Here is a 12,645-nt window from a genome sequence, read left to right on the forward strand (position 1 = left end):
TTTTGGTCGCTTTACTAGCCGCAGCATCGCAGGATAGTATTGGAGCAGCATCGTATTGGAGCAGGATGCTCCCATCTCTCTCCACTGAGTGCATCAAATTTAAATTGGACTTGTGTTTAGCTTTTGCCTGGAGAACCCTAGGTAGACTGAGTGTGAGAGCATCTTACTACTGTCACTGGACCTTGAAGCCAGCTGGTGTTTTTGTCCTGTGTACATTTCATATTTCTGAATACTGTTTGTCAACTCAACTTGCTGCCCTGTTTGCTGCTGTTGCTGTTTAATGCCTTGGTAAACATCTCTGTGATGGATTTAAGCCTCTGCTATTCAAGGCTTTGAATCCTTAAGTGCATGTCAAACTTGGCTTTACAATGACTGAAGTTCTGTTGTGCAAAATAAAGCCTATTTTAAAATGTGATTTGCTCTTTTATTGAATCCAGCAAAGAATGGAAGGGTAGAGTTATGATTTTGTTTCTCTTTCTAGGTTTGTAACCAAGCTGCTGGAAGATCTCATTTTCTTTGTTGCTGATATACCTAATAATGGGCAGGAAGTTTTGGATGTGGTTGTCACCAAGCCAAACCGAGAAAGGCAGAAGTTAATGAGGGAACAGAATATCTTAGCCCAGGTGCGTTAGGGGTATTAGCAGTATTTTTAGATTTATGCATACGAGTGAGCTGCTTGTGTAATTAAGTAGGCTACATCATGCTTATGGGGTTGAAATTACTGGGCTCATCTATTTGTTCTCTGAATAAAGGAGGGGCAATTAAAATGTTATGTATAAATGGCAAATTCTATTTTCAGTGATATCCATACAACTCCACTGAATCCCACGGCTCTGTCTGAGAACAAATTCTTGACCAAAGGTGGTGAAGTTGAAACAGATTTGCAATTTAGTCCCTGACTTGAGTGCATGCCACAATTTATATCAACCAGACGTTATATTCTTTGTAAAGGTGCTTGAATAAACATGGTAAAAAGGATAAAGATGAGGAATAAGAGCCAAAAATGTCTTCCTTTTTGTCTCTTAATTTGTACCAGTGAAGGCATTTATGATGATGTCAGTGATCATTGTTTGCTTGGGGATATCAGTCAGCAGGCTGGGGAGAACATGGCAAGTTATTTAATGTCTGAGGTTGACAGTGCCACCCAACATATTCCATTTTAGGTCGTTAACAAGAGTGGCACCCTCTTTCTTATTGGATTTAAATTACACCTGTGGCTTTCTGTGTACATAGCCTCCAGCATGGCTAATTAAAGACATCTTTGTTCTCACCCTTCTTGGTTCTGAACAGATATTTGGGATTCTCAAAGCTCCTTTTAAGGACAAAGGAGGAGAAGGATCAATGCTGAGACTTGAAGATCTTGGTGACCAGAGATATGCGCCATACAAATATGTGTTAAGGCTATGTTACAGGGTACTCAGACATTCCCAGCAGGACTATAGGAAAAATCAGGTCAGTGATCTTATTTTTTTTCTACTCAGATTACTGCATAACTGTACTCTGGGTCTGATCCTGCACACAGAGCATGTTTGGAGTCTTAGGTGCTCTAATGAGAGAGGATGGGTTGGCTCTGTATGTATAGCAAATCATGTTACAAAACAAGGAATTCTTATACTAAGCAGAAGTGAAGTTGTGGCTGAGGAACTTTGACAAGAGATCAGCAATCAGGTTTGAGTGCTACAGGTTTAACTTTTCTGGGATGCTACCTGCTTATCACTCCATTAGCTGCATGTGAGACTGGGACCCCTGCTTCCTGGCCTTCTGCTGCATTATTAAAATGGGGCCCTTGTACTCCATGTTAGAGAGAAGGAAGGTTCTGTTAACATTTGAATTCCTCTTGCTGGCAATTCTGTGGAGCAAGGAGTGGTAGTAGTCTTTGAAACAGGGTTTGTTCCATTATCCTGCCCAGCCTGCTACCATAGGAGGCTGTTTGCAAGCAATAGAGAGTTCAGACCACTACAGTGGATGCTTTTACAAGCCACAGAAGGAAATAAATTGCTGCCTCTGTAGGGGTGGATGGACAAAAGAGAAGGGGTTGAAAAGACTATCAGTATCTGGGACTTTTTTAGTTGCTTTCTAAAGCTGTGCAAAATATTTCAGTTCCTAAAAATATGAAGACTGTTCCTTCAAAATATGTTTCAAGTCTTCCATTATTTTCGGTAGAAGTGTTGACAGTCCCTGGACAACTATGTTTTTTTTTCTTGGATTACCATCATCCCTACAGTCTAGATTCCCTTTAGTGCATGCCACTGGAAAGGTTTTGAGAGTTAGTTTGATTGTTAATTAACAAAGATATCCCTGATCCTAAAACAAGCATTGTTTCTTTCACACTGTTTAACAGATCATCCTGGGGCTTTTTGTTTTTCAGGAATATATTGCTAAGAACTTCTGTGTCATGCAGTCCCAGATTGGCTATGATATTCTGGCAGAAGACACCATCACAGCGTTGTTACACAACAACAGAAAGCTATTAGAGAAACACATCACGGCAAAGGAAATAGAGACATTTGTTAGTTTACTCAGGAGGAACCGAGAGCCAAGGTTTGAAGTAGTCTGCAGAACTTTCTTCTTGTGTATTGGTAGCCTTTTATTTCTGTCGGAGATGTTATCTGCCTTTTGTTTATCTTGTTGTCTTTTACTCGTGGTTAATTATTTGCTTGGACCTGGCAGACAAAAAGATGTTTTGTTTATAAAGTCACACGGAAGAGAGAGCAGAGATACCTGCAAGTCTGGAATTTGACTATTTCCACTTGCCAAAATGTGACTGGTTGGAAAACAGTGTTTCCAGTTCATAAGAAAATTTCATTTATTTAAAAACTTCTTTTTGTTAGAATCTGACTGAAATAAAAAAAAAGTTTTTAAATTTCCTACAAGCTGGAAGTTCTCTGGACTCTATAGCTGCTCAGTGAAACTATTATTAATCTTAGTTTTACTACTTGGGGAAGCAGTGACATTGGCAAGAATGCCATAAGTTTACTAAGCAGTTGCAGGGGATGCCAGGGTCCCTTGGTGTCCAGTACTTCCAAGGTCCTCAGCTCACCATCAGACTGCCCCAGGGATGCTGAACTTTCAAGGTACCCAGACCTGGGCCAAGAATCTACTCAAGTTTTGGTACACTGTTCGGGATTTGGCAGAAGCCTGTCAAACTGAGGATGTGTCCAACAAAATAAGGCTCAACTGATAAGTAGTTTCAAATGAAATTTTGCTGGAAAATTTCTGACTAATTCTAGTCGGAAGATAAAATGGATGAATGGAGTGCTTAATGAAAAGAAATCTCAATATTTTTGGTAAATATAAGAAATTTAATATGGTGAGAGCCAATTTATACCTTTGGTAACTGTGGATATCATTTTTATGGAAGGGATTTATAATATACCTGGAGGCTCTCTCTCTACCGATTTTGTTATTCTGCTCAAGTGTGCAGTCATGTCACCTTAAGCTGTGATCTTATCATATCTCCCAAACCAAGCTGTGTTGGGGTTGGCCAGTTTTGGGGAAGGAGACCACATTGCTACTCACCAGATTCCCATCCTGGAATTGAAAGGGAAAGGGGCTAGGGAAGTATTAAGGGGCTTGTTTACTTTTTAAATTCATTATATCATGGAACTTTTTTGTAAGAGCAGAGATCTTTATCTTGTTGCATGAATGAGTAAATGTATTGGTTTTATGCAAAAATGGCACCGATCTTTAAGCCAGGGTGCCAGAATAATTCACATTGGAAGGATGCACTTTGCAATCAAAGAATACACTTTGGAATCACCTAGTTAAGGGGTTGGGTATATAGGATTTACTCATAGGCTTCTGTGGCACTTCTTACTTCCGTGAGTAAGAATTGCAATAGTAGACCCTAAAACACAAATGAGTTACGAAAAAGGAAACCTACTTCAACATCAGCTCTTGCTAGGCAACTTTTCCCAAAGCCCAAGTAATTCTCTTTTGCCTATTTCGATTTCTGTAGCATTTACAATCATATTTGGCAGTTTCTTTAGTAAAAATATTGTATGCCATTCCTGAGCATCGTTAATTACTTGCTACCAGAGAACTGAGTTACCTGCTACCATACAACTCGCTGTTTAAGTGGTGAATGAACTGACTCCTCAATATAAGATGTTTTCTTATATTTGTGAACTTACATTCCACAATTCACAGAGCTTTTTGGAGAGGAAGTGTGACCCATGCTAACACAGTGTTGATTTTGTCTTTCTATACTGGGTAGAAAGTTTGAGGCAGCCAGTGGCTTCATACTAATGGACCCAAGTCCTAGCAGTGGTGGAGAGTTTCATATTTTTAGGGAAAGCTTCAGATGGAGAAATTTATTTCTGTTGTGATCTGTGTAATGGTTTGTCCTGCATTTTGTTGTATTTGCCATTTCCCCCTATCTAGGTTCTTGGATTATCTATCAGACCTATGCGTTTCTAACACAACCGCAATACCAGTAACTCAGGAGCTCATCTGCAAGTTTATGCTGAGTCCGGGAAATGCTGACATTCTCATTCAAACCAAGTAAGCATCTACCACCAAGACACTTTTTATTACTGCATTGCCTCTATTGCTACATGTATTGGCAGCTACAGTATGCATTATTTATTTGAAGGCTGGTTTCAGCGCAGATAGACAATCCCTTGGAATGTTCAGTCATCCCCGATGATATTGACGAGGAAGAAGTTTGGTTGTATTGGATTGACAGCAATAAAGAACCTCATGGCAAAGCTATCAGACATCTTGCTCAGGAGGCTAAGGAAGGCACAAAAGCTGATTTGGAAGTTCTTACTTATTACAGGTATTCCATTTTTAGAAGGAAGATGATACTATGCTAGATGGAGAATCCGATGCGTTTCTTATTAAAGCCATCTGCCACTCTCTTAAATGGGAGTAAGGTGTGGGGCCTTTGGTTTGGTCGGAAATGGGGTCTAAGTTTATGTTTCAATTACATTTTGTATGAAGGATCACAATCTACACCATGTTTTCCAAATAGGCACTGAAGCTTCCACCCTTTTGACAGATCTCCATGTGTAGAAATTCTGTGGTTTCATCTCCTCGCTTTTCCATGCAGGTTATATGTTTTAGTTTACACAATAGCTAGTGCAGTGACAGCCACTTTGTATTCTTGTAGACAAGGTGTACTGGGAGCAGATGCCCAGAAGCAATTAGAACTGAGCACTATGAAGACTTGCAGATACCAGACACTCAAAGCCACGGTCATGAAACAAAACCTTTAATGGATTGAAGACAAATAGCTCAAAGGCTTCATCCTGCCATCATTCTGTGTTGAGTTCCTTTGAACTCCAGTGGGAGTCGAGTATAAAAATTGTTGGGGATAGGAGCCTAATACTAATGTTTGTGATGGCAAGGTAGCCTCTTCATTAGCGAAGCCACTGTGTGATTTCTAGTATGTTGCATTGGGTGGGCAGAGATCAGGCTCACAAGATTAGATTCTTTGAATGCCACAGAGCAAGGTACCAGAGAAATCAAATGTACTGTTGAACTTGCACCTTTATTTTTTTTATTTCAGGTACCAGTTAAACCTCTTCGCAAGAATGTGCCTTGACCGCCAATACCTAGCCATAAACCAGATTTCTACTCAGTTGTCAGTAGATTTGATCCTGCGATGCGTGTCTGATGAAAGCCTTCCATATGACCTACGGGCTTCTTTTTGTCGTCTTATGCTACACATGCATGTAGACAGAGATCCACAGGAAACTGTAGTTCCTGTCAAATATGCCAGATTATGGACTGAAATTCCTACCAAGATCACAATACATGAGTAAGTTAAAAAAAAAAATCACCGACGTATTTTAAACGGATCAAATTTGTGTTGAGCAAAACTGTTAGAGGCTGTTTATTTTAATGTGGTGCATGTAACAGAGCATAGGAATGCCCTGTTATTTGCAGGGGCCTGAACAGCAGCAAGGCAGCCTTCAGCTGGCTGCAATCCCAGTTAGGCACATCTGCCTGATTGGGAACAGGGACTGCTGCTAGCAGCTGGGAAAACAACAACCCAGCTAGGGCTGTTGCTTGTGACACCTTGGAGGTAAGGGCAGGAGTTATGGGGATGGCTGGAGGCTCTTGGTCCTGGGGCATGACCTAAAACTACACCCTGCTGGGGTTGGATGGTGTGATGGGGCTGCTTGTGGCAGGGCAGTATCCAGGAAATGTCACACCTGGTGCCTCCTAAATGAAGGGTGAGTATAGAGTGTCAGAAAGCCTCAGCCCCCACTGCCTTGTGGGTGACCCTGTGGAGGGGAAAGGCTAGGGGAGCACACCCCAAACAACAAAGCAAGAGCCTAGACTCATGGTGATCTCTGAGGTAGGACCCCAGGTCAGGAAGGGACCTGGGGTAGCGCCCAGACTCACCACAAACTCTGAGGCTGCACCAGGAGTGAGGATCCAGGGGGTTGAGGCCCTGAGCCTTTGGGGAGCTATACAAGAAGCTCCTGGGGTGAATGGATTAGGGATTGTTGAGGTCCAGTATAGGGCAGGGGATGTTTAGGGATACTGAGAAACCCAGTGTGGGGCGTATGGGGCTTGGAGCCCTGAAAGGGAATGAGGCTTGGAGCCCAGAGATACTGGCAGGGCTTGGAGTCCTGAATTGATAGGGGGCTGGGAGACCTGAGTAGAACTGGGCTGGGAGCCTGAGGAGCAGTAAAGGGTTGGGAGCCGAAGTGATTCAGTGGCCGGGGTTTAGGCCAGAGAAGCAGGCCAGATGCTACGCCACACAGACCAAGGCCAGGTATGAGACCATGGATGTCATCTGTGAGGCATGGGACACAGTAAGGGAAGGGCGGAGCTGTGTGTAATGCTTTTGGCATCAGGGCAAGTAAATGGGCAGCCTCCTGCCTTGTTAAGATCTATCAAACATTATCATCAAGGCATGGCATGCAAGGTAGGCAGGCATAATGCTTAGAAACAAGTGGGTGGGCCTACGTTTAGACTGGCCCTGGGACACCCACTTCTTACAGTGTGCATGTGAGAATATGGTTTGTTGTTGAAGACAAACCACTAGGTTCTGTTCATTCTGGAGACTTAAAAGCATTTCATTTTTAATAAGAACATTTTTAAGTGCATCATTATAGGGGAAACTGGGAAAAACAGAATGGCCTTTACTCACAACTGCTAAGCTGGAAATTGTGATTAATATTGTACCCTTGCTAAGCTGAATCCTAGTTTTACACTCAGACCTTGGTTGTGGTTTTAAAGTCATCTAACTGAATGTCAGGTGCTGTGGGAACACATTGCACCAAAAGCCATTCACTGAGGCATTAGCTTCAATTCAGTAAAGTACTTAACGTGTGCTAGTTTTAAGTATGGGTGGAGTCCCTTTGATTTTATGGGAACTGTCCACTACTTAATTGTTGACAAAGCTAACCTATTTAATAATTTCTTTGCCCCCATTTTTCTGAGCAGTGACCAGGTCATCCCCCCCACTGGGATCCCCGGTGGTCCCAGGGGAGGCACAGCCAGGCCCACGGTCAGAGATGACCTAATCAGGGAACTTCTGGTGGGACTGGACATGTTCAAATCAGCAGGTCCTGATGACCTCTACCCTAGACTGCTGAGGGAATTAGCAGAGGTCATTGCAGGACCCCTGGAACAGCTTTACAAGCACTTGTGGTGCCCTGGCGAGGTGCCAGAGGGCTGGAAAAGGGCCAATGTAGTCCCCATTTTCAAAAAAGGGAGGAAGAAGTACCCTGGAAATTATAGGCCTGTTAGTCTTACCTTGGTCCTAGAGAAGCTTTTTGAGAAAATTTTCTAGGTGCACATCTGCGAGGGGCAAGCAGGAGCGTATGCTTAGGGGCAACCTCTCATTAGAGGCAGGTCCTGTCAGACCAACCTGGTGGCTATCTATGACCAGGTCACAAAATCTTTGGATGCAGGTGTTGTGGTGGACGTAGTCCCCTAGGGCTCAGTTCTTGGGCCCGTAACTGTTCAACATCTTCATCAGCAACTTGGACAAGGGGGTGAAAAGCACCTTGTTCAAATTTACAGATGACACTAAGATGTGGGGAGAAGTGGGCATGCTAGAAGGGAGGGACAGGTTGCAATTAGATCTGGACAGGTTACAGGGGTGGGCAGATGGGAATAAGATGGGATTCAATACTGACAAGTGCAGGGTACCGCACCTGGGGAGGAAGAACCAACCTACAGGCTGGGGAACTCCCTTGTCATCAGCACAGAGGCAGAAAAGGATCTTGGATTCATGATAGACTCCAAGATGAACATGGGTCACCAATGTGGGGACGCAGTCAGGAAGGCTAACTGCACCTTGTCATGCATCCACAGATGCATCACGAGCAGGTCCAAGGAGGTGATCCTCCCCCTCTATATGACATTGGTCAGGCCGCAGTTGGAGTACTGAGTCTGGGTCTGGGCGCCGCACTTCAAGAGGGATGTGGACAACATGGAGAGGGTCCGGAGGAGGGCCACTTGCATGATCAGGGGGCAGCAGGGCAGGCCCTACGAGAGACTACGAGACTTGAACCTGTTCAGCCTCCACAAGAGAAGGCTGAGAAGGGATATGGTGGCCATCTATAAACTGGCCACGGGAGACCAGCAGGCAGTGGGAGAGTCCCTGTTCCCCTGAGCACTATTGGGAGTAACAAGGAATAATGGCCATAATTTGACAGAGAGTAGATTCAGACTAGGTATCAGGAGGCACCACTTCAGTCGGGGGGGCTAGGATCTGGAACCAACGTCCAAGGGAAGTGATGCTCACTCCTACCCTGGGGGGTCTTCAGAAGGAGGCTAGATTATCACCTAGCCAGAGTCTCGTTTGACCCCAGCATTCTTTCCTGCCCATGGCAGGGGGTTGGACTTGGTGAACCGCTCGGGTCCCTTCCAACCCTGCCAACTATGAAACTGTAATTGATTTGATGCATCAGGGCCTGAGAGGCACAATATTTCTAAAACGTAATAACATAACAACTGTAATTTACTGGGTCATACCATTAATCCATCTTGCCCAGTGTGCTATGTAGCACATTGGAAAGAGTGGATGCTGAAAGGGAGAGTGAACTGGGTATGACCAGGATTTTTCCCCTGTTCCTTTCCTACTTGCAGCCTCCAGCATTTGAGGTTTAGGAAGTTTTAATTCAGAGGCTGTGTACCCCTAATTCCCATGTTTAATAGCTATGGATGCACTTTTCCTCAAAGACTTTGTCTGATTTATCCAATCTCTTTTTGAATCTGGTTAAGTTGCCAGCTTCTACAATGTCTTGTAGCAGTGAATTCCAAACTTTAATTTTTTAAGGGTTTTTGAACCCAAAAGCTTGCTTAATAATTGTTTTCCAGCTATTTAAGTTGGTCTAATAAAAGGTATCAGATTCACACAAAGAACCTTGTCAAACTGTAATTATATACTGGATGAAAAAGAACTTTCTTTTGTTAGTTTTAAACTTGCTACCTGTTAGCTTCATTTTATGACACTTAGTTTTTGTATTGTGAAAAGTAAATAAAAGATCCCTATTTACTTTTTCTTCACCATTTAGTATTCTGTAAACACTTATCATGTCTCCCCTCAGGTGCCTCTTTTCTAAACTGAATAGGCCTGGCCTCTTTACACTCTCCTCTCCATAAACAGTAATCATCCTTGTTGCCTTTGTGTACCTTCTCTAGTTCTTCTGTATCTTTTCAAGATGTGGGGACCAGACCTGGACACAATATTCAATGTGTCACAGTATCACCATGAATTTATAAAGGGGCATGATGATACTGTTAGTTTTGTTTACAATTCCCTTCTTAATAATTATTAACAACTTGTTTGCATTTTTGATGGCTGCTGAGCGCTGAACTGATATTTTTAGCGAACTGTCCACAATGCCTTCCAGGTCTCTTTCCAGTATGGTAACAGGTAATGTATAACCCATCATAGTGTAGGTATAGTTCAGGTTATTTTTGCCCGGGTGCACTTACCTACGTTGAATTTTTGTCTGCCATTTAGTTGCCTGTTCAACAATAGTGCAAGATCCTTCTGTAGTTCCTCATGGTCCACCTTGGTTTTCATCATTTAGAATAATGTTGTGGCATTAGCAAATTTGGCAACCTCACTAGTCACCTCGTTTTTCCAGACCAATTATGAACATGTTAAATAACCAGTCCCAACACAGATCCCTGGGAGACCCTGTTATTTACTTCTATTCATCCTGAAAACTGACCACTTACACTCACTCTTTGTTTTCTGTCCTTAAGCCAATTTCTAATCCACAGGTAGACCTTTCCTGTAATCCTATGACTACCTACATTCATTAAGAGTCCAGATATACTATGTCAGATATACTATATTATACATTCATCAAAGTCCATATATACTATGTCAGCTGGATCACTTTGATTCATTTGCTTATTTCTAGTGGAGAGGGAGCCATATGGACACCAAGGCAACAGAAACTGCTGCATCCTTTCAGCTGGATTGTTTACTTGCCAGAACAATTTGGCTTTATGGTACAAAGAAAGGAGTTGATCAGAAGCTAATTTCTTTCATTTCTTCTGCTACCACTAATGTAGTAGAGTCCTTTCATATCTGTGGAAAAAATGGAGAGGAGTATTTGGGGGGGGGAATGGGGGAAGAGCAGGGATTGCATCCTTTTCCTGCTATTCCTACAAACCTGTGCTCATTTAACTGCCATCTAACCCTTTTCTCTACAAAGAACTTGAAATAGTTTTACAGCATCAGAGTGATTTCTCAGTTTAAGTGGCAATTTACCATGTAAGTGGAAGAGTAACTTTGCTCTTCTCAATATTTTGCCTTATAGGTATGATTCTTTCACAGATTATTCAAGAAATGAAATGAAAAGGAAATTTGCTCTGACTATGGAATTTGTAGAAGAGTACTTGAAAGAAGTTGTAAATCAGCCATTTCCTTTTGGGGACAAAGAGAAAAACAAACTTACATTTGAGGTACCTACAGTTATTTTTGTCCTAATTTAGTACACCAAAGCACTAGTTATTAACTCTGTGTCTTCTAATATAAATGCTTCTTATTTAAGTATAAGTTTGGGGTATCAAATATTTTTATTTGGGTATCAAATGCATCTTTATGCCAACCTCATTAGTTTCACTGTTCTTATTTTCACTGTTGTTATGATATAATCTACTGTTGCAGTGTGCTGTTAAATAGTTGCAGTGTTTCTCCTACCAGAGGTGCCTGCCTTTCTGGGGCAGGGGAGGTGATTTGTATGTGTGTATGGATGTATTCTCTCTCATTCTCTCTGACTTAAGGTGAGCTGAGATCCCTATAAAGGATATATTATACATGTCTAATCTGGTATTTTCTTAGTATTCAAAAAACACCTCTCAAAGGTTATTTTAAAGGTCCAGCTCCAACTGAGCTCAAGATTTGTCCCTCTCTACTGCTCCTGCTCATCCAGCATTGCCTTTCTCCATACTTACTATAATTTCATCATTGTTGCTTCAAGATCCATCATCTCTAAGAGTGCCTACTCTTTGAAAAACCCTTCTTCAATCTTTCTGCTTCATGGATCTTCAATCATGTTTCTTTCCTCAAGTGAAACTCTTTCTTTCCAACTCTGGATAAATCTTCTGGTGTTTTCTCCCCTTTCTGTTTTAGTTTATGTAAGACATTATATTATTTTACCTGGAATAACATGTGATGAAACTGACTTGGGTCCAAACCACTAAAGTGAATGGAAAGCAAAACTCGCTTTGAATTGACCACCCTTTGGACTGGAGGTTCCACAGAAGATGTTATTGTACAAAATATAATGATCACTTATATTATTGATGTTTCCTTCATTATTTTTTTCTTTCTCCTTAGGTGGTACATCTGGCTCGAAACCTCATATATTTTGGCTTTTATAGTTTCAGTGAGCTGCTCAGACTTACTAGGACCCTACTAGCTATTCTAGATATTGTTCAGGTTCCTATGTCATCATACTTCGAAAGACTAAGCAAATTTCAGGATGGAGGTGAGTAAAGAGGTAGCAAGTTCATTAAATTGCATAATTCATTTTTTGGTGGCAAAAGTAATCTGGATGAAATGTCACTGATTGATTTAGAGGTTTTCTTTGTGAGTCCATCCATCTAGATCACAAGCCAAGGGTCAGAACAACCTAGTTCTGGTCTGACTTGGGCCAGGAGGTTTTGGCAGCATAGCAGTGGGATTGGGGCTTTGCTCTTGCTGTCACCTCTTCTCCCCACTCCCTGAAGCCCTAGATGCAGCATGGATGTAGCTTCCAGCTGGTAGGGAGGTTCACTGGGGCTAGGCAGCTGGAAGTAGGGCTGCTGCCCTTCTCTATTCCAGTTCCCCTCCTGTCTCCCAGTTGTGGCATGGGCTTCCAGCTGCCCAGCTATGGCACATCTCCTTGCTCCCCAGCCCCAGTATGGGTGCTGGCACAGGCAAAACATGCCAGGTCTGCAAGTCAGATCCTGTTGCTGTGCGGGCTAGGTTCAGCCTGTGGGCCATATGTTACTGAACCCTGATCTAGAGGTACAGCAGATGGATGTGTTTCAGAATGTGAAACTACTTGGCCCAGCCCCCCAGGGAGAGAGAAGAGAAGGAGGGGGTACTCACCAGTCCCCCTCCTGTAGGGCAGGGCCCCCCAAATCCCAGGCAGGGCCCCCCTGACCTGAGAAACCAGTGTCTCCCGACGGCAGGCCCACTGCGCATGCGCGTAGTTTAAAAGGGCCTGC

The 12,645-nt window shown here is 42.8% G+C and overlaps 1 protein-coding gene across 1 annotated transcript in view; it reads left to right on the forward strand.

Annotated features, from left to right (window-relative positions):
• Positions 1–12,645, forward strand: part of ITPR2 (inositol 1,4,5-trisphosphate receptor type 2) — a 361,003-nt gene that overhangs the window by 143,552 nt on the left and 204,806 nt on the right. Inside the window, exons 14-21 of the mRNA XM_019544387.1 lie at positions 482–623; positions 1,291–1,452; positions 2,369–2,541; positions 4,384–4,503; positions 4,595–4,780; positions 5,513–5,764; positions 10,749–10,893; positions 11,771–11,921. Coding sequence (XP_019399932.1) covers positions 482–623; positions 1,291–1,452; positions 2,369–2,541; positions 4,384–4,503; positions 4,595–4,780; positions 5,513–5,764; positions 10,749–10,893; positions 11,771–11,921 — 1,331 coding nt within the window. The remainder of the gene's footprint in view (positions 1–481; positions 624–1,290; positions 1,453–2,368; positions 2,542–4,383; positions 4,504–4,594; positions 4,781–5,512; positions 5,765–10,748; positions 10,894–11,770; positions 11,922–12,645) is intronic.

Source organism: Crocodylus porosus, unplaced genomic scaffold (genome assembly GCF_001723895.1).
Source record: "Crocodylus porosus isolate Cpor-Errol unplaced genomic scaffold, CroPor_comp1, whole genome shotgun sequence".
In the NCBI taxonomy this organism is placed as follows: Eukaryota; Metazoa; Chordata; order Crocodylia; family Crocodylidae; genus Crocodylus; species Crocodylus porosus.